General features: G+C 40.7%; 1 protein-coding gene across 1 annotated transcript; it reads left to right on the forward strand.

Annotated features, from left to right (window-relative positions):
• Nucleotides 1–27,943, forward strand: FSCN2 (fascin actin-bundling protein 2, retinal). The gene is made up of 5 exons (XM_015815289.1): nucleotides 1–820; nucleotides 20,431–20,587; nucleotides 23,728–23,849; nucleotides 25,167–25,334; nucleotides 27,738–27,943. The coding sequence occupies exons 1-5, from the start codon at nucleotides 1–3 to the stop codon at nucleotides 27,941–27,943; spliced, it is 1,473 nt and encodes a 490-aa protein (XP_015670775.1).
• Nucleotides 27,944–27,951: the final 8 nt, after the last annotated feature.

Genomic DNA, 27,951 nt, shown 5'->3' on the forward strand with positions numbered 1-27,951 from the left:
ATGCCAACCAATGGGATCCACCAGGCCTTGAAGATCCAGTTTGGCTTAATCAATTCTGATAATCGCTATTTAACAGCAGAGCACTTTGGCTATAAAATCAATGCCTCGGCACCGAGTCTGAAAAGGAAGCAAATATGGAGCCTGGAACAGGATGGAGACAGCTCGATGGTCTTCTTAAAGAGCCATCTAGGTCGGTACTTGTCTGCCAGCAAGGATGGCAAAGTCTCCTGTGAAGCTGAGAAGCCAGAAACTGACGGGTGTTTTATCATTGTCACTCAGTCAGATGGACGCTGGGCGCTCCAGTCAGAACCATACAAGCGCTTCTTTGGTGGTTCTGAAGACAGGCTGTCCTGTTTCGCCCAAACCATTACTGAAACTGAGCTCTGGGTTGTACACTTGGCCATCCACCCCCAAGCTAACCTTTTGAGCGTTAGCAGGCGAAGATATGCTCACCTCAATGCCCAAGAGGATGAGATCTCTATTGACAGCAATATCCCTTGGGGGGTGGATTCGCTTATCACCCTTACCTTCCAGGACAAGAAGTATTGCCTACGAACCTGCGACAATCGCTACCTGCGCAACGATGGTATCTTGGTCCAGGAGCCGGACCGCCGTTCAGGTTATACCCTGGAATTCAAGGCAGGAAAGTTGGCCTTCAAGGATTGTGATGGGAAATACCTAGCACCAGTGGGACCTACGGGCACTCTAAAATCTGGCAGGAGCTCCAAGCCGGGCAAAGACGAACTCTTTGATCTGGAAGAGAGTCACCCACAAGTCGTTTTCATGGCTTCCAATGGCAGATACGTCTCCATCCGTCAAGGTAATAAATCCATCCCTTTCTGCTTTGTGGGGCTGCCCTTGGCCGGGCAATGCTTCTCTCCCATTTCAGTAACAAGCTTAGATGTGCCTAATGGTTTGTCTACCTTGCAATTGGGAAATGTGCTTGGGTTTGCTTAACTGTGGTGGCTGACTGCACAATGGGAGCAATGGCAGTACTTACACTTTCTGGAGATTTTTTGGCATTTGATTTTCTAGAGCTTTTTAGCAGTCATCTTTCTATCCTTCACTACATCTCTGAACCTGCAGGGAAAGGGCATAAAATTTCATGACTCTGTAACAATTCTTGATTTTCATCAGTGCACTGATTGGTTCATGGAATGTGATAAAATTCTAGCATAGAATATTTGACATGTTGCTTGAATCCAATCACTGTAAATTGTAAATTTTGCTTTACGTGATGTATGAGCCCTGACACAAGAAATCATAGCTTTAATATAATGTATGTGAGGGACTGGTGTCTGAGCTGTGAAAAGTACAGATTACCTCAATTGCACAAAGGGGATTTGAATCCAAGAGGTATTATCAGTAAGAGCTGGGCTAGGATTTAAGAATGAAGGACATTCACCAAAGTGAGCAGCCATAGAGCGTCTTGGAGCTTTGTTGCAGCTGTCAACTAGTTGTGTGTTAAACTGAGTCTCTCCAGTCTGTGCAATAATGTTAGAAACTCCACAGCATCAGTTAGCATTTCTGCTAACTGTTGGTTCTTTGACAAGAAAGTGACATTCTGAGTCCTGCCACAGTACCTTCTTTTGAATTAGCAAGTTGTTGCAAAGGTGGGGTAATTTAGCCCACATCAGCCTCAGCTAAAGTGGCTTATACCTGCTTTTGGGAACTCTCAGGATTCACTCTCAGCCTGGTGGGGAATCAGTTTCTCCAAAGGCAAGACGAAGGATAGGAAAACACATGCAGGAGGGGGGAAAAAAGCTTGTTTTCCGATAACAGAAAAACATTGGGAGGATTTCCCTGTCTTCTTTGTGTAGCCATCAGATTGCAGGCTTCTGTGTGTGAATGGAGGGGCTGCTGTCTGAAATAGGTGTGAGGCTTTCTCTGCATGTAGTAGATCTCATTAACTGGCCTCTGTTTCTGTCCAGACACAAAAGACTGAAAAATCAAATAGAGAATAGAAGTGTTTCTCAAAGTGCCTGAGAACCTGATTGAGAAATGGCAGAGATTTCAGAGCTCTTGATAAAGGACCTAGGATCTGAAATGTTTGTTGTGTACAAGAAATATTTCTCTGGTACATCATCTTGCTTTTTTTGACACACGAGAGAGTGGTCCATAAGGAAAACAAACACGTCCCTAGGTATCACCCACCTAGTGTGGCATTCTTTGATACAAGAGCTGTTGCATAAGTATGATTTGGGCAACAACTGTCCCAAAGCTTCTATAAATTTCAGCATCGCACAAAGAATATGCTCATTATGTTTAATTTACTTCTGTGCCATTAAGTGATAGTACTTAGAGAATATCTTCCAATTCCTTCCTTCCTAATTTAAACCAGTCCAATAAGTTCAGTGAGGCTTGAGATCAGCTTTTTTGGTTATCTGTTTTGGTGGTATCCATAACTCAGAGCTTATCAGCCATAAAAATTAAACTCATTCCTAAAAATCAATCTCATTTTATACTTTTGTTTTACAAATTTTTCAGGATGAATCAGAAGGTATTATTTAGTTCACATTTTATTTATTTTATGTTTTATTTTATTTATTTTTCATTTTATTTTATTTTATTTAACCACCCATCTTCCTCTTATCCCTCTACCATCTACTGGGGAATTATGACAATTACCTGCTTAAATATAAAGTGCCCAACATTATTGAAAGTGCTTTCCTCTTTCATCTCAGAGCTGAATTTTGGGATATGAGAAACCAAACCTCATGAAATAACTTTTTCATATGGCTACAGGATGACTCTTATGCAGCTGTGGTAATTTGATTGATCAACCCGACAGCAATATTGTCCTTTAGTCATCAACCCATAGTTTATGTCTCCCTGGCATGGCTTCCATTCTGCTCCTAATCTTAAATAAAATAATCTGTTGAAGGAAACCTTTTGCAGATTTAAATGTTATGTAGTGCTTTCTTCTAAAAAATGTGTGGGAATATTATGTGATGTCAGGCGCAAAGAACCAGGAACACTCACTGAGCTCAAAGCACTGAAGAGTTTATTATTGCTACCTATATACAAGAATCTGGTCAATTAATGGTCAAAGCTATATTAGTGTTAGCTAAGGGTTAACGGAATTCACGGAAAGCTAAACTTAGGTCTCTTGTGGGAGCGCAAAGATTCTAAATTGATATATTTAACCCCGCCTTCCAACTCGGCTCAGCTTGATCATCTATATATGAACAGTGAAATTATTGCCTATCCTTCATCTCATGTCTTCCTCATTTCTTCCCCAGAACACCCAAGATCCTAGGAACAACTGAACATGTCTACTGTGTGCATATGGTATCTCCTTTTCCTAGAATTCCAAAATTTTAAAAAAATCCAAATGCCACTCTGAAGCTAACTCAATACCTTTTGTTTTCAAAGCACAAGGGATATTTTTCTGTGGGTACCCAGAAGTGGGTGGTCTACCTGAAAACAACAAAATCTAACAAAATCTTATTCCCACATGCCCATAGGACAATGCTGATTCTCCAAGGGAAGCAGGAGTACAAAGTCAACCACACAATTTCCAGCAGATAATGTTTGAAGCACTCTTGTCTATGCACAATTTCTTTCTACATTAATATGTCTTGGCTGACCACATAGATGTGATTATTAAAAGTTTTATATAGCTACCAGCTTATTTTATTACTGTTTCTCAGGAAAATCATGAGCTTTCTTTCAAACATGAGCTTTCTTTCAAAGTACATAGCAATCTAAGAATGTTTTGTACTTCTGGAATGTCTTTTTAAAAAGAAACTCTACATAAATATTCAAATAATTTTCATACATGGGATTTTCTTTGTGCTGTCTTCATCTTTTTAATGGAGAAGAGCACCTTATATTGAGTAATGAATCCAAAATTGCACCCATTTGGATTGGTGAGTTGAAAGCTACTAACCACAATACTTTGATCGCCCACAGTAAATGAGCAATAATTACCTCAGTTGGTTTGCCTAACAGCAGCATGGATCGTATGATGCATTAGACCAGGGGTCCCCAATCCCCGGTCCATGGACCAGTACCGGGCCAGCAACCGGTCTGCCAAACAAGGAAAGCCCCATCCACAGTATGTAGGCAGTACACAAAACCACACCCCCTCCGATCCATGGACAAACCTCTCTCCATGTAAGTGGTCCCTGATGCCCAAAAGGTTGGGGACCTCTGCATTAGACTACTCCATTTCCAGTATGATGCCCCCTTTTTATGTTTGTACTAGTTTTCTGCTATAACAGAATTCCATCATGCAACATTGAGCTTTTCCCATCACAATCCTGGGAAAATTATCTGTTGTTTCATATACAGAAGAGATATAGAAATTCAGCAGACTATCTCTTCCCCCCACAAAAAACTAACCAATTGATGTGAATAAATGTTTTCTTGCTATCTGTCATCGCCATCATCAAATATCTGACTGTGATTTTTCAAGCTCTAAAGTCTCTTAGTAGGAAGAAACAAAGTAAGTAAAAGTCTATGGAGATTCTCAGTCATCCAGGTCATGGTTGTCCCAAAGGTACTTTTTCAAGAAGCAACTGGACTTTCTTGTTTTTCTTTGAAGACATTTCGCTGAAGAAGCTTCTTGGATGAGAAGCGAAGCGTCTTCAAAGAAAAACAAGAAAGTCTAGTTGCCTCTTGAAAAAGCACTTTTGGGACAAAGTACTGTAAGTAAAACCTTTTTTGTGCCATGAAGATCAATGGGCAAGAAATCTACTTAATTTCTGATGTTAGGTTTTGATTTTAATTATACAGGAGCAGGAGTTGACAAAACATTAAATTCTGACTTATCCCCCCAAATATGGTGGAATGATAAATTCACACAGAAATATATATTAAAAGTATGGGAGGGAGGAAGCAGTCTTTGATTTAATTTAACCATTTCACTTTCTATATTAAGGTATCATTGAAATATGCAGGTAATCCAGCTGATGATTTCTTTAACTACTCAGTGGATCTTTATTACTGTGCTCTAGTTTGCATCTTCTCTGCCACAACTGTAAGGAAAAAAAATTCTTAGTGTTCCTGTAGTTTATGAAAGACAATTGCTGTTTGAATGGGCAAATTCAACCCATTTAACACACTATGGTAAATTGCCCATTCCTGAGTATTAAGAACAAACCTATAAAGAAGAAATAGTCAGCAATTTAAAATGATAATAACTGAATCATATTACCAGCAAACCAAAGGAATCATATATTGATTTAAATTTGCTTGGAAAAGAGACCTTGCTCCTTTTCCCATAGAAAAATGAAACATACATGAATCATTATTCTTTTTAATGTTATTTTAAGAGTCCAGGTGAGTTGAATGCTTCTCTTTTTCTGATCTTTTGGCCAGTGTAAAACAAATTGAAATTCCATGCTTACAGCCACAGCTGTACAACCAGAATACCTAAGGCATATAAGATTGCCAATTTCTGAATCAGAGTCCAATAACTACTCTTTCATGGCAGTGATGTATGGCAATTCACAGGGAATAAAATGTTATTTTCTGCATGAAAAGAAATCACTTGCTGGCTTCTGCACACAAAATCCTCTGGGAGTCAGGGTTTATATATTTTATTCTATTCAAACATTTACATGTTTTATTCTCACATTTCTTGAACATGATATATGAATGAGAAAATTAAGAAAAGATCTAGGAGGACCAACATGTACATTAGATATTGAAAGATACGCTATGAAAGCAAAAAGCAAAAAAAAGGCAATATGCATGCCACATTTTCTTCCCAGTACTGTACTAATCAGAGCTCTGAAAACTATTGCAGATAGTCTTCATATGTTTTATCTTATTCTTTGTAGAACTGTGAGGTTCATGAAGCCTAAAAGCTTACTTTTAAAAACAAAAGAGAAATCAGTAGATATTCTGAAAAAACACAGGCTTCTTCATTGCAGAACTTAGATCTCTAGCAAATGCTACTCCTTGTTGCTCACTTTGGTCCTAGTGAAGCCAGGAATACAGCAGATCACTTGGTTTCTAAGAGAACATCCACACAGAGACTTTGCACATAACATGGATGCCACGTCCCTGGCTTCCCAATGTTATCCTCTGTCTTTGGCAACTGATCCAATTAACTTCTGGCTGAAGTGTGGATGCAGGAAGAATATGTAGCTGTGAAGCAGAGAGTTTCCAGAATTGGAGTTGGGCAGGATGGTTCTTCCATTGGCAGGAAAACTTGCCTTATCCAGCATCCCAGCTTTCTGACTCTCCCTTTTCATTTTGGTGAAGGTATTAGAAACTGTATTATAGATCAGGGGTCCCCAACCCCTGGCCCGTGAATCAGTACTGAGCCGTGGCATGCCCACAACTGGTCTGCACAAACAAGCAAAGTCCCATCCGTGGGATGCAGGCAACACACAAAACCACACACTCTCCAGTCTGCAGAAAAACCTTTCTCCACAGAACTTGTCCCTGGTGCCCAAAAGGTTGGGGACCTCTGTTATAGATTATATTCCCCTACCCAAATTCAATCATACATATGGATGTGCATAAAGATAGGTATATGCAGTATATCTATATACATCTCTCTATATATTGATGTAGAGCCAATTTGATGTGATGGTTAAGACATCAGATTAGAAACCGGGAGACTGTGAATTCTAATCCCATTTTAGGCACAAAGCCAGTTGGGTGATCTTGGGCCAGTCATTTTCTTTCAGCCCTAAGAAGGAGGCAATGGCAAATACTTCTGAAAAACCTTGCCAAGAAAACTGCAGGGACTTACTGGCACACAGTAAGTAGAATCAGGAAGTACCACACTGCCCAAGGACTAACGTTAATTTGCTGTATGCCAATTTCCTTAGGAAGTTGATCTCAAATGGACAGCAAAACAAAGCACGGAGGGAAGATCACCATACCATATGGATGCCCCTATCCAAAAGTATGTGGTGATACATTCATTTGAAACCTGCGAAATCTAATGTGCTATGGAATTTGTTGCCTATGGTTAGTGGCAAAATTATTACTTTTTTTTAGAGGTTATCATACAAATGGTTGGAATTTTGCCTTTCAAATTAAATGACACCTTAGGGTTAGTGGCTTGTCAATTTGGAGAAAAACTACTCATTGCCTACTGTAAACATGGAGTTCTGATGCTGAGCGTGAAGTGTGTGTGTGTGAGGGGGGGGGGAATTGTCAACCAAACAATTCCAACAGTTTTACATGATTGCATGTCCTTACTGTCTGTTTATGAACTTGTCTATAGCTGAGTCAGCTTCTGCAATTATTGCTGCAGCTGGTTTTGTTGCATGGGATCCAGACACTTTTGCTATTATATGTCTCTAGGAATTGGGAGAAATGTTGCATTTCCTAAGCCAGTCATGGCGAACCTTTTAGAGACCGAGTGCCCAAACTGCAACCCAAAACCCACTTATGTATCGTCGGGTGCCAGGTGGATGTGGCCCATTGGGTGGGCGTGGCTTCGGTGGTAACGGCAGACTAGGTGGGACTAAAAAGTTCAATCAATCAATTCCAATTTTGCGAGATCTTTTTTCCCCCGCAAAAAGTTGAAATTGATTGGTTGAACCTTTTTTTTTTTGCACACGGCGGTGGAGGCCTAGAGCGAAAAGGTTTTATAAAACCCAGCTGAAGGCCTAGGACTGGGGCGACGGCGCGCGTGCCCACAGAGAGGGCTCTGAGTGCCGCCTCTGGCACCCATGCCATAGGTTCGCCACCACGGTCCTAAGCAATTGAAAACAGACTGGATTTACCAATTGTGCTAAACCCTTTTTGTTTAACCTTGGCTTTATAACAGACCTAAAAGATAGACTTTCTCCCTTCTCACCCTCAGGGCCATTATCACCAGCTGTTGTGTGAGAAAGATCTCTGAAATGAGAATTTGGAGGGAAGACCTTCCCATAAACAGCAGATTAATCTTAATTCCTACATATTTCTTCTGTATCGCTTTAAATCCACTTTGGATCCTCCTTTTCCCAATCTCGTCTACCAGCTTTACACATATAGTTCATTTTCAGAAAGCCACTTCCATTTTTTTTTCAAAATAGTTACTCAGTTTTAAATTCAATCCAATTCAAATAACACCGTTTCACAAGTTGGCAATAGCCGTATGATATGCGGCAGAGAATGGTGTTAATGAACAGATAAAGTTTGGAGGAAAAGATGTCCAACATTCTGAATGAATACAATCCATGGGGGGGGGGGAGGAGGGGGAAATAGGAAATAGGAATTGTATGTGAAGTTTAGGCGTTAAGTCTATTCACGTGTACTCATGGCAAAGGAATGAATTAAAAAGCGTGACTGATTTGATTGCTCATGATGAAAGATTTAGAGAATTAGCAAAGAATACCAGGATGATGAGAGCATGAAACAGTGGATCTCGATAAAAAAAAAAATGAGTATGAAAGAAAAGGAAGCAAAAGAAATTAGAGTGAAAGTAGCACAACGGCAGGAAGAGAAAGTATGAGATAGATTAATCTCACAGTAGAATGAATGGAAACTGGACACCACAGAAAGAAGATGTTGCCATCTCAGCTTTTCCGTTCTAAGCCCTCTTCCTTCCTAAGGCAGAGCTTTGCTATTTCTAAGAAGTTGGGATGAATTCCAGAAGCCATGCTCCGCATGCTTTCTGTACTTAGCTTGGCTTAGCCTTTTAGAGGAAGTGTATAATCATGTGACTAAGGAGGACGCCTGGGATGTTTTGCACAAATAGTGAGTTGAAGAGCAATTGTTGAATGCAATAAGTGCACTATATGATTGAAACAAAGCATGCATCCTAATTAATGAAATGTTTAGTCAATGTATCAGCATTTGAACAAGGAGTAAAACAAAGATGTGTAATGCTTTCTTGATTATTTCATGTATTTATGGATGCTTGTAGTAACTGTAGAGGTATGTTGTTGTTTGTAGGTCTGTATGAAGATCTATATATACAGTAGTATGTGTCTACCTCAGATCCATACTCCTTGTTACATCATGCAATCTAACATCCATAGCAAATCCTTCAGTCAACAATGCAGCAAAATCTATACCCCAAATAGATCCATAGAGTAATACAGATTTGTCAACAACATACCTCCAGAGTTAACTATAAGCATCCATAAATATATTAGATGATCATGGGAACATTACACATCTTTAAGTGTTTTTGATAGAAAAATGGAATAATAGCAAGTTACGCATAAAAGCTGGGGGGAAAAAACCCAGAACAAATGGATTGATTAGTCTACTTTGATGGAACGTTTAATAAAGATTGGGAAATGGGTGGAAAATTTTTAAGACATGCACTTGTTGGTAGAAAGGGCTGACTGAAGCAAAAATAGATGTGGATAAGGACATGCTTCTTCCCATTTTGTTATATGGAAACAAACATTGGATATACGAGGAGAAACAAAACAGTAAGTTAAATGCAAAGAAAAAGGAGGATTTATGAAGTGTATTGTAGAAACAGAGGAGGTAGCTTAAGCACTCTAAGGGTGATGAATGAATGTGGATTGAATACAAAATAAATTAGCTCATATGAAAGAAATAAACAAAGATGGTTTGATCATTAATGAGAATAAATGCAGCAGAAGAGCAGGATGGACCAAAAAAGTCATGTTTGGATGGAGCCAATGAGATTTTCCAAGAGAGGTGAAAAGTTTAAAAGGCAACCTATGAACCTTGTACTTAAAGCAAGGAGATTTGTAGGTATGGTATGGGGAGATATGGTGTTAAATATAAAGTAGTTATAGCTATTTCTCTTTCTTTCTCTTATCTCCTGCCTTTAGTTTCTTTATTGTGTTTTACTCTTTTTTCTGCATGTTGGTAACATTGCTTACCTAAGAAAGAGAGAGAAAATCTGTTTTGTGTTGATGAATAAAATATGCTTTCAGGGACAACAGTGTAAATGTATGTTGGAAAGCTATGAAGCTAGCTTCTTCTTGCAAGGAGGAGATATCAGCCTTTCACAACTTGTCACATTGGCAGTGTATCTAACTGACACAATTCTCAGCCAGAATAGCTTTCTGAGAGCTGCTGTTGCAACACATATAGAGGATGCCATATTGAGAAAAGCAATGTTATGGTGTCAAATCAATAGCAGTCACAGTCCACCATTCTCAACTGGCCTCAGTTTTTATCTTTTTGGCATATCTGAGTCACTTCCACCAGGGCTGCAGGACACCAGAGATGCCAGTATGTTGGTAAGCGCGCAGCATGTACAAAAAGCCCACCTTTGGGCGATTCCAAGGAGGTTGGGGAAAAGGGGTATCCATGGTTCATTGCTGCAGAGAGGCATGATTTCAAGGAGACAGTTGAGAAGGTAGTACTGTCTTCAACTAGAAGGATTAACTGGTTAAGACAACTATGTGGATTCAACCAGATTCCTGCAGTCTCTGTCTATGTGCATGTATGAATGTGGTCTTCCAGAGATATGCATTGGGGGGGGGGTCTGAAAAGGTTTGCAATGAACTTGGATAAATTTGTAACCTTTAGCATGCTTACTAAGCTTTAGTTTGGTGAAAATTGCCCCCCTCAAACAAACATAGATCTTTCCCCCATGGCTGAGTTAAAATGATATCTACCATTCCTAGAGGCAACAGGAAACTATACATGAATAAAATTTGCTCTTCTCCTTTGCTGTCTCTTATTTTGCCTGCAGGCAAATGTCGGCAATTGTACGGCATTTATTTATAGAGTACAGTACATATTAAGGAGAATGGTGAAATCCTCCAGCCTTTACTCCTTCCTGCCATCAGATGTTACCCGTCCAGAAAAAACATCAAGCAATTGCTTTGGCATAGGATAGAGCTAAGGGACAAAGTGAGTTGTGAAAGATAGCTGGACCTGTGAGTTTAAGTATTTATCAAGACACCCCCTGTATTTATGTAACTGCAGGTGCATTCAGAGGGACACTATTGTTGAAATAGCACTTTTTTTTTAGAACAGCACTAAACCATCTGTAAACAGAGTCTGGTCATCAGCTGACACATATTTAACCCTAGCTGGAAAAGTGCTATTTCTACATTCAAAAATATTGACAAGTGCAAAGACTGGACAGTTTTGCCATGAAGCAGCAGAGAATTCTCTTGGAGAAGCTGCTGGTCAGGCTGATCTATCCAGAGACCAGGTGGCTCCAGAAGGATAGTCTGGTTTGAAGGAAAGCCCAGATATTCCCACTGCCCAAAGCAGAGGAAGACAGTAAAGAGAGGTGATGTTGGAGGAAGAAAAGAATATGCACCAGTCTAAAATGACTAATAGGCGCCATATCAATCCTACCCCTCAATTGACTGTGGTACTGATCGAAGGATTGAGGAAATGTGTTTGCTGGTGTCTATAGCAAAGCATAGAACAGAATAAAATGGAGAAAAACTAATTATTCTAACTTTAAAGTTCATTGTTATAAATGTAATCTAAATATCAATCTGCAGAATCAGATAGTCCATATCCTCATTAGTGAGGGATGCTGTTAGTCATGTTTGTAGACCCAGAGTCAGATTATCCCAGACTCTCCGTGCCACATATAGAAAGTGGTGTTGTGTTGTAATACTGCAAAGAGAAACGGAAACAGAGAAGTCCATGGAAAGAGGCTGAGTACAAATCAGATTTTTCACTGTCTCAGCAGACACTGATTAATGTTGGAATATCTGAGAAGCTGGAGAAGTCTAGAAATTTGGAGCGAAGGGCCATAAGTCTTGGGAAGCCTTGTATTTCTGCAGAAAGGAACAACTGCCCTCTAATCAAATATCTGCACTGCGGTTTTAAATGTCTATTTTGTGTATTTTGTAAATCTTATTTTCTTTATCTCACTGGACAAGTTATGGAATTGAGCATTTAATTTCAGTGTCTATCTATCTATTCAAGTATGCAGATTGCAATTCTTGGATGGCTAATTTAGAATTACAACAAAAAGGAATAAAAGCTATAAATATAAAACTGCAAAAACACAACATACGCAGCATACACTAACACCAAAGTATATTTCGGGCATAGTCATGAAAACGAGAATTTTCTGGTGCCCTGTAACATTTTGAACTCTCTCCAGATCGGAGAGATTTTTTTTGTATTTTTGCCTGGAATATTGCCTTTCCTTACAGATTTTTAAAAACTAATTGGCAGCCTACGAAGGAAAGACTGAAACCTCCAGTTACCATACCTCTATACTAGATAGCTAAGAGATGGCTCTGTTAAAATTATTTAAATGTTTGAATTTTGATTTTTTGAATTTTCAAAAAAGTGCATACTATCCCTCTTGTACACTGGGATTAGAAGCTAAGTGCCCTGTGGGACATCTTTTAGAAGAGGTGGTGGAAGCAGGAGCTATTAAGCTACTACAAAAAAAAAAAAAAAGGAGAGGGGGGGAATCAGGATGTAAAGACCCAGAGGAATTCTGGAAGAAGTTTGGGTTTAGTGCTTCTCATCTTCTCCCTTCATAAATCTCCCCATGCAATCTCTATGCTTTGTTGATGTTGCTGAAGATGCTGGAATGTTCTTAGCTCCCGTTGGCTACTTTATGCTGCTGGATATGTGTACACACGTGCATGTGGATGCTGTCAGCCCCTTCCCTCTCTTCATCTGCAGGAGAGCTGGGGAAGGTTGCAGATAACATTTCGTCCTCTCTTTCAATTAAGCTGGCAGGAACCTCAGGAGTTCTCTTCCTATCCTTTCATCTAGAAGAGCAGAGAAAGAAAAAAAATCACACTTTGATATTAACTTTGAGAGAGGAGACAACTGTTAACTATTCAAGTGTCAAAACTCACCTTCTCAGCTCAACTATAGTTTAAGGAGAACGATTAGCAGGAAGTTTTCTCCCTATCAGGTGATATTCAGTAGGAAGAGCCAGAAATATCCGCCACTTTCCTTGTCGCCATTTAATATGTTCGGGGAGCACCATCTTCTTCCTTGTTTACAGAATAAAGAGTTGGCTATTGAGGCAGTGCTATTTATGTCAATATATTTTTCGGATCTCTTGGGGAAAAGAGGATTACATATTGATGCAGCCATGAGAAATGACTCCATATCCCTTACTCTAGAGCAGGGGTAGTCAACCTTGGCTCTTTTATGACTCGTGGACTTCAGTTCCCAGAATTCCTGAGCCAGTTTAGCTAAGCTGGCTCAGGAATTCTGGGAGTTGAAGTCCACGAGTCATAAAAGAGCCAAGGTTGACTACCCCTGCTCTAGAGAGTGAAAAGCAGCTTCAGGAGCAATTTTGAAAGAAAAATAACAAAAAGTTAAAAGTCTCTGCTATTGCTGCTTTGAGAAAAATGGGAAAAATCTGCCTCATTTTTAATAGCACAAACGTTTTAAAAATGCATGCTGTATAAATTTTCCATGCCATACGGGGCTCCCATACCTTCTAATCACTGATGTGTGAGTAGATCCCATTAAATTCACATTAGAAAATGCAGGAAGACCAGACTAATGAAAATATAAAAAGGTCAGAGGGGAGCTAAATTTTGAGCAAAGTTGATTGGCTGGAAAAGGTTGCCAATGGAATGATCAGGCCAGGGGGGGGGGTTACCTGACCAAATGGGCTTTTACCTTCCTGACAATTTGAGTATCCTGCAAAATAGTGCTAAAAGGAGAACAGAACTCTATGCCTACAAGGAGAGAAACCTCTCCTTCCTTCCTTCAATGTTCAAATGATCTCCATCACTGCTGTGATTTTTAAACACGTATTGATTACATTTATATCTTATTTACACTGCTTTGTAGCATTATTCCCCTAAGAATCCTATGGAATACATTGGGCTGGAAGTGATGGGTCCCAAATCACCCAGTGAGTCTCACTTTGGTGAGAGAGGGGCTAGAACAGGGGTCCCCAACCCCTAGTCCGTGGACCAGTACCAGGCCACGGCATACCAGCAAACGGTCCGCACAAACAAGTAAAGCCCCATCCGCGAGATGCAGGCAGCACACAAAACCACGTACCCTCCGGTCTGCGGAAAAACCTCTCTCCATGGAACTGGTCCCTGGTGCACAAAAGGTTGGGGACCTCTGGGCTAGAATCTGGTTTCCCCAATGCCACTCCTCAACCCTATCACTAGTATGTCACACAGGCTCTTAGGATATGATGATTTCAAGTGGTACATGCATTTGTTCAAAAATCAAAGTCTAACCACTTATATAGTCTATAAATCTTCTATCTCTGTTCTCTCCCTACATCCCATCCCTTTCCAGCTGTAGGCTGATACTTTCTGATAGTTGTTCCTGCAACCTGTATTCTTCTACTACTGTATATGCTTGTCTTAATCTTTGTGTTTGCTTCAGTACTTCTTTTTGCTCACTTCCATCTACTTACATGTACGCATGCACACACTGTGTGTGTGTGTGTGTAAAAGTTCAATATATAAAATACAGATAGTCCTTGATTTACAAACACAAGCCTAATTAGCAAGACCGTTGTTAAGTGAGTTTTGCCTCATTGTATGACCTTTCCAGTTTTTAAGTAAATCACTGCAGTATAGTTAATTTAGTAAAATGGTTGTTAAGTGAATCTAACTTCCTATTGACTTTGCTTGTCAGAAGGTTGCAAAAGGTGATCACTGCAACCGTCATAAATACATGTCAGTTGCCAAGTTCACAAATTTTGATGCTATAACAGTCTTAAATGTAAAAAACAGTCACAAGTCACTTTTTCAGTGCCATTGTAACTTAAAACAATCACTAAACAAATAGTTATAAGTTGAAGATTTACCTGTACTGAGTTTCAAAGAAGTGATAAAATAAAAAATAACACAAATGGGGGTGTGATAAAGGGAAAATTAAAAAAGGTGACAAAAATAAACAAAAATACATAAAGAAATACTATAGATAGAAAGAGGAACATCTGAATTTTTTTCAGTAGAGATACAAATATACAATATAGGAACCTAGAAATCTGGGAAAAGATTTCTTAACCTGTCTTTAAATCAAATTGTGTACACACAGGAGATCAACAGCAGAAAACCCCCTTGCTGTGGACAGTATTCTCCTCAATTCATCAGCTCTTAAGTTGATCTATGATCATATTCAGCTTGTTGTAGGTTTTGAACTGCTAAAAATACAGTGGGTCTCTTGCAGTCCTCTGCTAGTAGTAGATTACCTCACATAGGCTGCAAGTCATCATCCCTGATCCAAATCCTTGAAAGATTATGATTGCCATGGTACCAAGAAATGGCTTGGCTCGCCACATATCCTGTTTGACTTCGATTGTCCCAGTTTTGCACTCTGATTGTTCTAGCTTGTATACAAAACAAAACAGAAAAGCAGGGCTAGGGATCTGGTCCCACTTTCTTTCCTCTTCTCTTGACTTTCAAGACCAATTTATTCTGCTTTTCCATTACTCTGAGGAGAAACAGGTGAAAATGCTTGATATTTAGATTCCCTGCAAGGCCTTGAGTTCGCTTGATACGAACTGTGACCAGTTTTCTGAGAATATTGTACAATATCAGCTAATCTGTAAGAGTCAAAATGACACTGTAGTTTACGACTACCTGAAATCTTGTATATAAACAGAGTATGTTTGCCAAAAATTAGAATAGCAGTCTACATTTATAAGGCAGACTTTCTCCTGCCTTTAGATTTTTTTTAACCTTTCTCCAATATTGACACTGCATTTTAGGGAAATGCAAGTCTTCTTTTGTTGCTTGTCCTTCAGAGAGTGGAAATAACACAATTCCATCCCTAATATTACACTCATCCCTCTTTGAATATGAGGATGTAGTTTACCACTTCATGTTTCATCTACCCATCATCCATCTTCCCAATGATCTGTAAAGCTTTAGTCTGCATATCCCCCCACTTCCCTTCCCTACAATAAAATTTAGGTTGTTATCAGCTCTGTTTTCCTACCAAACTCTTATCACTGGATTTATAGAGGAAGGTACTGCTTAAAGAATTTGCCACTCAGAAATATTTACCCAGGTAGCTCAATGTACACATCATAATCCACAACCTCTAAAGCCTCTTTAAGGAACTCAGCAGTGCTTTCCGGGTTTATGATCTAATTTTACTTGCAGTGTCTTCCCAAACATCACAACCTACCGTTCTTTTATACTCTTTGGAGTATCTTTCCCATCCAGATAAGGCTCTCTAGCATATGTGAGAGGCTGCTGGTGTTATAACAATGCAACTCCTAGTGTTCTCTCTGAGGCACCCCTCGGAGACACAAATTGTTCTCCTAGACTCCACAACCAGAGTGCAGTGATCTTGAATATTCTGTCTTTAATCTTACTCTATTGTTTGCCAGTGATTTTCTGACCGTTCCCATTCAGTTTCCCTTGTGTCAGTTGTTGTGTTCACTGTAATTTGCAAAATTTTACCAGGTCGTTTAACATTTCAAGGAGCCTCTGGCTGCCTGTCACATTCCCTCGTCTCAGCATCTCTTAGGTTCTTTCAGCTTCTATTTGGTCCGATCAGAAGCCCTCCACTGTCAGCAGATATGCAGTATAAAACATCTAGCCACGGGAGATGCTATCAGGATTCCATTTTCTATTCTGTTTCCTGCACTGCTAAAAAAAATAAAACAAAAACAAACAACTCTTAGTCATGGTCCCTGATTGCATCTATGACATTTCCTTGTTCAATAGTGCAAGATGTCTGTCACCTGCATTTTTTTTTTTTTTAATGCCGGCAATGTGCTCCTGCTCTTAATTTACATTTGAACACTTCAGAAGCTGGGCTAATGCCTGCTGGCAAGTGTAGCTATTGTTATTGGGCAAAGGCTGCAGCAATATTGGTAAAGTAGCTTCACTCCTTAATGCTTGCATGCAGACTTCCTTTCCAATGACCTCCTAACATGAGGATGTTAAGGGTGGTCAGATTTGGCAGGTGGAACAGGATTGAATGGGTCCTTCCTCCTTACAAGTTTATGCTGTATTGAATGGGTCCTTTCTCCTTACAAGTATATAAGGTAGATGTTTGTAATTGAATACAAGAGTAACGAAAGACCTTCTTTTATGCTTTCCGTGAAGGTAAGTAGCAGGTACGGTATATATCTACTTGCTCTCATCCCGGCGTGCCATTAGGCCGATGGCTGCCGTTTTGGAGCTGATGAGAAAATTATCCTGTTAATAAAAAACTATGCTTCAGAATTCTCCATCTTTTGGAGCACTGACTACCAAGCATTTTGGATCAAGTGGAGAAGCCTGTTGTGAGAGTGGACACGATGGGCTTTTGACATAGCACCCCTGGTGCCTGTACAAAGCCTTCGTTATTATGGTCAGCACTGAGAACTAGGTTACTATTTACCATGCCAAGAAAGTTGGACCTGGATTAAGGACAAACATATTGGGTAACTTGGTTACCAATACTCATCTCCCACACAGTGACTCTAGGCGGCATATAATAAAACTAGGAGTTAAAACATTTTACAAACCCATTAAACTAATAACAGTACGTAAAACAAGACCATGAGAGGGAAGATGTTATATCGAATATAACCAGCATGCAGGCTTTCTATTAGATGTAACATCGGTTTATTTGGACAATGAAGCCTTTCTCTGTCTTCTGGATTTCAATTCCCTTTATTCCCAGATGTTCAGGATTGGGGACAGCAAATATAATCCCCAAATCTGGCATGACTAGAATGCTAGTGAGGAACCTACATGTACAAAATATTCTGAATTAAGCAAGTTTTGAGCCTGAAATAGTTGTTTCAAACTAAAAACAGCCATCTGAAGGCTCTCCAGGAATGCCAAAATCTATTCTGGACTCAAAGTGTTTTGTCCACCCTCAGTGAGGAATCATGTGAGCTCAGCAGGGAATAACACTCTTCAAGAGGTCATCACTCAGCTTAGCAGTACTGGACAATTTCAGTCCAGTCTCCAACCTTTCCTTTTTGGCTTATAGCTTATAAAGGCTTATACTCCAAAGGGCCCTGGAGGAGGCAGATTCAATTGCAGCTCTGCTCCATGAAATCCAATAGCCTCCTAACCTTTTATCCTTCCTAAGAACATTAAAATCTAGCTCTCCTCCTAAATAAAGCGGGAAGTCAGGATGGGTTGAGAATGTGGGTTTCATCAGGCTAATGCAGACATGTCAAACACAAGGCCCAGGGGCCAGATGCGGCCCGCGAAGTGGTTTCATGTGGCCCACGAAGCCATCCTGGAAACAGTGAGGGAACGGCCCCCGCTGCCTTGACCCTGGCCCAGGCCAGCCGGGAGCCAATGTACAATTTTGTGGTGGCCATCTTGGCACTTGCCCCGGTGGACCATGCCTTGGCACTTGCCCCGGTCCCACCCCCTTCTGCCAGAGACCCTCAGATCTGCCCCACTCCTGCCCAGGCCCCCACAAGTACCCTTGACGTAAACGATGTAGAGCTGGCCACACCCACTCAGTAGGCCACACCCACTCCATCCACACCCACCCAGTAGGCTGCACCCACTCTGACCACACACCCCCGGGCCCCCGAGGGCAACCGCAATGCTGATGCGGCCCTCAATGAAATTGAGTTTGACACCCCTGGGCTAATGCAATTGTGGCATCAGGTTTTTCTGGTTTTTAGCTTTATCGTTTTATTGCTCTTTGTTTTATGATTGTTTATATTGTTCTATTGATAGTGAGCTGCCCAGAGTTGATTCTAAAATGGGCAGCTACAGAAATGTTTAAATAAGTAAATAAACTGGACCCTTTACAGTTGGGTTTAAGGACAGGATGTAGTAGCAGGGCAGTATTGACTATACATATGGATGGCCTCTGCTCCTAGGATGGAGATAGTGTATCCATCTTGGCCCTCCTTGATCCCTCACTTGCTTTAGGTATCCTTCTGTGTTAGCTGAGGGCGCCATGACTAGGGGAAGGGGGGAATAATTCTTCAGTGGTTCTCTGACCTCCAAATTTCAGTCAGTGTTAGTAGTTTGGGAAAGGTCCAGCCCTAGGCTTCTGCTTTGTGGGACGGCACAGAGATCAATTCTCTTTCCACTCCTCTGTAAGATTTACATGAAACCAGTGGGCAAGATAATCTATTGCCATGGGGTCAAAATAATCAATATAGCTCTTATACCTTACATATCTCTGCTCTGGGTTATCCAAATGATCCCATCAAGGTACATTCCCAGTGCCTGGATGGGGTATGGATCTGGATGGGGAAGAACTAGCTGAAAGAGAATGTGTAGCTCAGGGTTTTAGGGCCCCTCATATCTAGTGATTTTCCATCTTTGCCTCAGGCAGAGTTGGTGCACACTCTGGGATTCCTCTTAGATTTGCATCTTGAGGAGCAGGTGGCAGTTGTGGCTGGGAGAGCCTTTGTATAAATATTTCATGTGCACATAGTTATGCCTGTTCTTAGATCATGAAGCGCTACTCACAGTCACTCAAACCTTAGTCACCGTCCGATTGGATCACTGCAACATACTACAACACGCTGTATATGGGGCTACTGTTGAAAATCTTTCAGCGCTTCAGTTGGTCCAGAATGCAACCACAAATTCAGTTTTGTGGTACACCCACATACACATACCTCTTCCCCTAGTCATGTGGTACACCCACATACACCCTTGGTACACCCACATAACACCTTTGCTATGTGAACTATGCTAGTTCTCAGTAGACTTCCTGGTGCAATTCAAGGTGTTGGTCGTCACCTATGTAGCATGGGGCCTTACTGTTTGTGGGACTACCTATCTGCAATGCAAAGGCATGCTCTAGTGTATGTCCCTTCAGTAAAGTAGTAAAATTATCACCTGGTGCGCCCTTGGAAGCATATCTTGTCTGTCATGGTGTCTATCTTATAGAACAGCATCCTCTCAAAGATACTATAGACAGCTCCAAACCTGCTGGCTTTCCAGAGGTCCATGAAGATCTGACTTTTCTCCAAAGCATTGAGGCCAGGATGTTAATAGAGTTTGGGAATAGGGGTAGGTCAGGGGTAGGCAACCTTGGCTTTTTTTATGACTTGTGGACTTCAACTCCCAGAATAGTCCACGAGTCATAAAAGAGCCAAGGTTGCCTGCCCCTGGTGTAGGTGATATGCTTGAATTAGATGTTTATAAGAGCCTCAACTCAGTTTTTCTTCTTAATTAGTTTGAACAATTATGGTTTTTATCTTTTTCATTGTCCATTGTTAGATGGCTGGCCCTATAAATTGGTTAAATAAATACATACTCCAAGGGACAGAAAAGGACATCATATAACAATAAACAAATATGTTTTATAATAAACAACAAACAAATGTAAATGTACTCCCACAACATAATAGAATGATGAACCAGGAACCTTCATTCAACTGGGCCTGGTAGTCTTGAAGGCTTTTCTCAAGGTGGGCAGAATTGAGCCTGTTGCACACTGAGAGGAGATTATAAATTGTATATAAAATTTGTACTGATTACTCCTAAAAATGGGTGGTTAATAAAGCATATTATACTATTTAATTGTTTAAATAATTATTTACAAGCTCCAGTTATCCAAATTAGTACCACTGCTTGAGTGTTTTTCTTAGGATCTTGGCATCTTCTCTCACAAGCTCGATCAGAGGTGAATTGGGGTATTTGGTAATGAAATGATTTGAAAATACGTTCTTCCTTCTAGGTGTTAATGTCTCGGCCAATCAGGATGAAGAGACACATCATGAAACCTTCCAGATGCAAATTGACAAAGAAACCAAGAAGTGCATTTTCCATTCCAATACAGGCAATTACTGGACCTTGGTTGCGCATGGAGGGATTCAAGCCACGGCTACTGAAATGTGAGTTGTGCTGTGTCTTCATTTTGCTGGTAGGTCCCTAAAGCAGGGATCAATAACCTATGCTTGGTGGACTGAATATGGTTCAAAAGAAATATATTTCCATGTCTGTCTGTGAGGCAGACATCACTATAGATTACTCATCACCTCCTTAGGCAGCCATTTTGGTGATGGCAACAGCAAGCAAAGCACCTAGTCTCCAGCGGTAACATGGTCTCTAGCCCCTAAGCATAAGAAGATTGCATAGTCTTGCCCTAAAGTAATCAGGATTTCAGAAGTGAGTCCATTGTGTATACCAGACATCATAACGAAGAACTAATTTGGGGGAGAAATGGGCACCAGGTTTAGCAAAGAGCTACTGTAGGTGTTCATCAAAACAACAAAAACAACACTGCACCATCACAAAGCAGATTCTGTCTCTTTTTTGCAGACCTATAGAGTAACTGTGCCTGTGCAAAAGGAGGGAAGCTTGTGCCATGATGGCAAGATGCTGCTTTTGGCATCTGCTCCACCATTTATCTTCCTCTGCAGAGTTTGCATTTAAATAATTGCTGTTTCTCAAGAACATGTCCCTTCCTCCTTCAGCAGTAACTGTTCTAATACAGTCTCTGTGCTTCTCTCCCTCCCCTGCCCAAACCAGTAACTTTGGCAAACGTGTAACAGTGGAATAGGCTGAAAGACATCCTATGGAAATGACTCCATCTCTTTGGAAAAAAAAACCACACACACACACACCTCATGTGAGAATCCAGGGTTGGACATGTGGATGGTGTGGGTGTTTTTAAAAAGTTATTCCTGTACGAAACGTTCATCTGCTTCTACACAAATAACAGCCAGTCAGTTGGTGGAAGGTTAAAATAGTTCAACTGCTTGATCAGAACTAATTTCATAATTCTCTTCTGCAGAATCTAATTTCCTATATTCTGCATTGGTCTACATTGTTTTTACTGTTTGTTTGTATGCTTGATTAATTGATGGTTGTGAGCCACAGAGCCATTGAAGGTTGGGCATCTTATAAATTTAATAAATTATTAAATTTATTATAGTTTGTTGCACAGTCAGCCAGATATTCAGACTGGATTTGGCATTTTTATCCATCTATTAAGTCCTTCCCAAGGACCTGGGATAGGCAGGTGTTGGTGTTTTGATGGTGTTAAAGATATAGCAGAATTTAAGTTATTCCCAAAAAAGCTGCCTTTTGTGTAATTTTTGAGTAATGGTGATTTTGTCAATGGTGGTATTCAAGTGGTGGTCCAATGGTTTTGGACCGATCACTATTGGTATTATCATTGCTTTCTTTTGCCACAGTTGTTCTACTTCTATTTGTGGGTCTTGGTATTTTGTGACTTTTTCCAGTTCTTTCTCTTCTCTTCTGCTGTCTCCAGGTACTGCCACATCCACTATCCAGACTTTCTTGTCTTTCTTGTCGACAATTGTTAAGTCTGGGGTGTTTTTGATTGTTATTATTATTTTACTGAAATGTTTTCTCAGTAGCGTGAGAACTTTTAATAGTAGGATTGGAGAATCTGGCGATGGTATCTTTGGACCACATAACCAAATCTGTGGAAGATCTGGGATGCTGAGAAATTAAAAGCACCCTCAAGAGAGGGAGAATGGGATTAGGGTTGCAGTGAAGGGGATCAGACTTTCCCCTTATAATTTCCTGGTTAAAAAAAAAAATCCCTTTCAGAAGCGGCTATTTGTTCAGTAGAAATCCATGTGGGTATTTGAATATATTTCTCTTACTTTCTCCATTCCCTGGGGCAAATAATATTTTCAGGAAGATAATTTAGTTTGGGAAAACAACATGAGGGAAAAGAATAACATCTTTTCTCAGCGTCCTCGTTTCGATACAATAAAGAACAAGCACCACCTTCTCGGTTGTTTTTAGCTGTTTTTAATTTTAGAATCTGGGCGATCCAGCAACAGCTTCACTGCCTTCTCCTCCTCCAACTGCGCCCTTACTTCCCCTTTAACATGTGACACTTCTTCTAAGCAAGAACATTTAAGAACTTTCTAATCCAGGCAAGCATGAGCTCCAGGCCGCAGGCTAAAACTGGACCAAAGTAGATTACCGTAGATTAAAATTAGAATATTTAACAGTGAGTGGGATTAACTCTTGGAAACATATATGTAGACGCTAAAGATTTTTTCCCCCTATTCTTCTTCAATGACTTGAACCTCTATTCAAAGACTAGGGCTGGATAAGACTTGGCAATGAAATGAAGCACTGAAATTCCCTGAAGTTCCTTATAGAGATTTGTCACATCTAGGAAAATCCTATTTCTGCCCCCTGAAAATAGCCTGGATGCTTTTATGCTACAATTCAATGGAATCATGCCAAAGAAAAAGGAAAATATTCAGCAATATGTGTCATCTCAAGCCCCTGCTTTGGGTGGAATGTGCATTACAAATGTGTTTCCTGACCTTCGTTTTTCATTTAGTAAGGCAAATTCCCCAACCCACATACCTTCTTTCAATCTGTGGACTGTGTAGTGTAGTGGAGAATGTAGAATGGAATGGAATGGAATGGAATGGAATAGAATAGAATAGAAGAAAGGGACCTTGGAGGTCATCTAAACCAACCCCCTGCTCAAGCAGGAGACCTTATACCATACCAGACAAGTGGCTGTTCCAGTCTCTTCTTGAAAGCTTCCAGTGATGGAAATTTCTTCTTAGTTCTAGGTTGCTTCTCTCCTTGATAAGTTTCCATCCATTGTTTCTTTTCTTGCCTTCTGGTGCTCTGGAAAAAATAGTTATTTAACAGAATATGTGCAGTAATGCAAAGGGTTAGTGAGACAAGTTTGCTCTCCACAGGAACAACTTGCAAAGCCAATGAGTTAAGGTAGGGCAATAATGCATCCAAACCTTCAGGAAACAGTTGCAATAGAGCACGATAAACCTTTGTAAATACTAGCAGATGGGCAATACAATCCAACATACAATTTTTACAAAGGTATCAAGATTCCATAAATCTCCCTCCCATGTTTTGTGGAGTTTTGTGGGTGTATGTTGGATTTATATGTGTAATAAATGTCTAATAGGCCAGAAAGAACAAAACCTTTGGAAGGAATGAATAGTTCCTACTTTCTGATTCTCCCATCAATCCTTTCTGCTCTTCCTTTCTGCTTTGGTTTCCTCAGATCCACCAGCACTATGTTCGACCTTGAATGGCGGGGTCGCCGTGTTGCCCTTAAAGCTAACAATGGCAAATACATCTGTACCAAGAAGAATGGGCAACTGGCAGCTGTCAGTGACAGAGTGGGTGAGTCTTATCTCTGGTTCCTGAAGAGGAAACTCCCTGTGGGCTTTATTTCAAAAGCTCAGTCCTTTTAAATAAAATAAAAATAAAAATAAAAATAGGAAGCCACTATGAGAAATCTGTTGTCTTTTGGATATTGAAGGACCACAGCATGTCTGACAATTGCCATGCTGACTGGACTTTTAGTAGAAGGTGGGTTAGTCAAATTCATTCTACCGCTTTCGTATGGCTTTGAAAGAGAAATAATCCAACCAAATCTAGACATCAAATATTTAACACAGTTGCATTGCTTTGTGGAATGTAGAAGATGGTGAAACAGAATAAAGCCAGATGGGCCTAGCAATATCTGAAAGTATGGCTGAAGTTTCCATATAGCTCTAATTAGTCGCCAAAAGAAAGAGTATAAATCTGGAACCCTCCAAATATGTTGGACTACTCTCTCATTCTCTGTCTCTCTGTCTTCCCCCCCACTCCCCTGCAAGCAATAAGCTTTGGGGCTTATAGAAATCAGGAGAGACTGGAGACAGCTGGAATAAATCTTGAAAAGTCTTGGTGTGTAATGGCAGAGAGCTAGATAGAGAATTGGTGTAAACTGAAGTTTCCAAGGAAGTTGGAAGAAACCCACTCTGTTTCTGCTGGCTGGGTTCAGCAGTATGCTGAGCATTATGTTATATCAATATTTTGAGTTAAACAAGTTATGTGAATCTGGGTAATAGTGGCATCATGAACCAAGCATGGTTAAGCACCATGGGCTTAGCAATTATGGAAACCTTATCATTGAGTTGGTGGTCCCTGACCAGCCAGTTCTGAAGCCATAGTTAGCAAAGCAGATGTTTAAGGGAAAAGGAAAACCAAAAGAGACTTATTTGCTCAATGCGGGCTGAAAAGAGGACATTGTTGTATTCTTGAACTGACTGTAGAACACTCTTGAGCTCTTACATTGGTAAATAATTATACATCCTGTATGTGAAAACAATTTTAGCTAACAAGAGAATACTAAAGCAACCCTTTTGTAGTCTTAGAATTAAGGGACTATTATATTTGGATTACCTAAGCATGGAAAGAAGTGGGATTCTTCAACATTTCTAGAATTTTGGCAGATGCAGGGAACTTGTAGAAGTAGGACTATAAAATGAGCCCCAACTTCATAGCCCTACTTAAAATCTTCCCTTCTGTTTGCCAAATATCTACATGAACAAGTTCTTAGAAATAGGCATTTCTAAGGGAGTAACCTTGAATTCATTTTTAGATTCCTAATTCTTCAGGGTTATGGTAGTCTCATTAACCTCAGAATGCACTGAGTTACAGTTGTTGCCACAGGGAAAGATGAAGAATTTGTTATCAAGCTGATCAACCGACCCATCCTAGTTCTTCGTGGGGCCCATGGATTTGTTTGTTACCATCGCAACTCCAACTTGTTGGATGCCAACCGTTCCATCTATGATGTCTTCCACCTCAATTTCAGTGATGGTGCTTACCAGATCAAAGGTAATTAGTTGTCTGCAAACTGGGTGGTTGGAAGAGAGAAGGAGCTAGGGAACATTCTTCATTCACACAGTGAATTAATTTGGATCATATGTCAGAGGAAATGCTATACACGAAACACAGTGGGCCACTTCCTGCATGTGAGTGTAAACTGGTATATACTCAGAGGTTGCTTAGTGTTAATGCTTTGAAGTTCCCATATGCCAGTGGTGGCGAACCTATGGCATGCGTGCCAGAGGCGACACTCGGAGCCCTCTCTGTGGGCACGCGCACCATCGCCCCAGCCCCGCCTCCCCCCGTGGCCCCCTCCTCTCCAGCAGCCCCCCTGGAGGAGAGTCGCCCTCAGGTGCGGCCTGCATGGAGTAGTGCAGCCAAGGACATAGCCGGGCAGCAAGGACAAGACTGCCCTTGTGCCCCATAGCGTGCAGATGACGCTGCAGGGTGTGGGCGGAGGGTGTGGCTGCCGTGGCACTGCAGTGCTGCCTGGGCGATCTGCTACAGCGGGCCATTGAGGCGGTGCGTGGCACTGTGGGCAGGCGGAGCAGGCAGGGCGGGAGGCGGAGCGGGGGCGGGGCAGGTTTTGGGCACTCAGTCTCTAAAAGGTTCGCCATCACTGCCATATGCAATCGTATGCAAACAGATCCATTTTGTTGACTACAATTCGTCCCCATTCTATATAATAATAGTTAATTAAATATTTTAAGTGTATGTTCTGTAAACAAAACACAGTAGTCCTTGACTTAAAACAATTCGTTTAGTGATTGTTTGAAGTTACAACAGCACTGAAAAAAAGTGATTTGTGACCATTTTTCACACTTATGACCACTGCAGCATCCCCATTGGCATATGATCAAAATTCAGACATTTGGCAACTTGCTCTGTTTATGACAGTTGCAGTGTCCTAGGGTCATAAGATTCCCTTTTGCAACCTTCTGACAAGCAAAGTCAATGGGGAAGCCAGATTCACTTAACAACCACGTTAGTAATTTAATAGCTGCAGTGGTTCACTTAACTATGGCAAGAACAGCTGTAAAATGGGACAAATTGACTTAACAAATGTCTCACTTTGCAACAGAAATTTTGGGGCCTATTGTAAGTCGAGGACCACCTGTAGTATCATCCAGAAGAAAGAAGTATTGTTGCCTTTGATTCCAAGGTTTATACAAGTGGAGAAATAGACTTTAAGAAAAGGGTCTAATGAAAACTGAATACGATCAACAGTCAAAGGCTACAGACTGTTGAAGAAAGAAAATTAAAACTGGAAGGGAAACAGCTATAACGGACAGTTTAAGAGCATCACAGCATTTTTAAAAAATTAATATAGGACAATCTTGTATAGAATCTTTAGAATCCATCAGCTAATTTCACACAATAGATTAAATTATTGAAAGTTATCCAAGTCACAAGGGAACCTCACATCGGACTTGCCATATGGAGCTATCTCTGGGTTATCATAGTTAGCTGCTGTGCTGCTGTTGGTAGACACGAAAGAGATTTAGAACATTGCCTCCTTGCTCCAACTGTTCCATCATCTCTACCCTCTACTCCATATGAGGAAAAGAAGATACTGATTCACAAAAGAACCCAAAACTGCACATGTTCATTTTTCTTTCTGGATGCTTATTGGGAAATAATTATGGTGATAGGAATCAAATCTCCCTGTGTTGAGGAAGATGATGACCAAGTGAGAATGTCTTGCATGTTCTGTCTTCCCGGTACCACCTGGGATGGGCAACTCCTTGTTCTCTTATCTTGTTCCTCTACCATAACCAGCTATGGGCAGTGTCCAACTAGAAGACATTTAAAGAGAAGACTAGCCCTGGCAAAGGATGCATATGCCAGTGTTTTAATTAGGGAGCCTGGGGCTTCATGTTACTTTTTAATGTGGTTTTTGTTTTCTCTTCTCCTAACATGTCCTTGCATATGGTGGAACTATCTGCACTCTAGATTTTGTACAGTGATCTTGACTGTGTTGATGGTTGAATGAGCAAACTGGACAAATGTTGTCTCTTTTAGAGTCCCCCCCACTCTAAAGAACCCTCATAATCAACTCATCATCCTGGCACAAGTGCTCATTTCCATATTTCAATCTCCCTTTACAAAGTTTGAACATGCTGGCCCATTATGGCTTCTGACTTGTGTGTGTTTATCAGGGAAACATGCTTATCAGGGAAACATCCAAGCAAGTGTTTAGATACAGGAGTAGTCAACCTTGGCTCTTTTATGACTCGTGGACTTCAACTCCCAGAATTCCTGAGCCAGCTAAGCTGGCTCAGGAATTCTGGGAATTGAAGTCCACAAGTCATAAAAGAGCCAAGGTTGACTACCCCTGGTTTAGAATGAAGAAGCACAAGTGGCTCCACTGTATGCGCCCTCCAATGATTTGTGCCTCTTTGGTGCTCCTAGGCCTCAGTGACAAGTTCTGGTACGTGGCTAGCAATGGCACCGTGTGCAGTGATGGCGAGACATCTGAGGACTTCTTCTTTGAGTTTCCCGAGTGCAGCCGAGTGGCCATTAAAGGGAAGAATGGCAAATACCTACGAGGAGACCCAGCTGGAACCCTGCGGGCTGATGCCGATACCCCAAACTGTGCAACGTTTTGGGAGTACTGAGCCCCTCC

This window comes from Protobothrops mucrosquamatus, unplaced genomic scaffold (genome assembly GCF_001527695.2).
Source record: "Protobothrops mucrosquamatus isolate PMUCROS unplaced genomic scaffold, P.Mucros_1.0 scaffold_99, whole genome shotgun sequence".
Classification (NCBI taxonomy): domain Eukaryota; kingdom Metazoa; phylum Chordata; class Lepidosauria; order Squamata; family Viperidae; genus Protobothrops; species Protobothrops mucrosquamatus.

Bases quoted from the DNA above. Each gene is read 5' to 3' on its own strand.
- FSCN2 (XM_015815289.1), top strand. From the start codon at position 1: ATGCCAACCAATGGGATCCACCAGGCCTTGAAGATCCAGTTTGGCTTA. The intron at 20,588-23,727 runs GTGAGTTGTGCT...TGGTTTCCTCAG, and splicing joins CAAGCCACGGCTACTGAAAT to ATCCACCAGCACTATGTTCG. The intron at 25,335-27,737 runs GTAATTAGTTGT...TGGTGCTCCTAG, and splicing joins TGGTGCTTACCAGATCAAAG to GCCTCAGTGACAAGTTCTGG.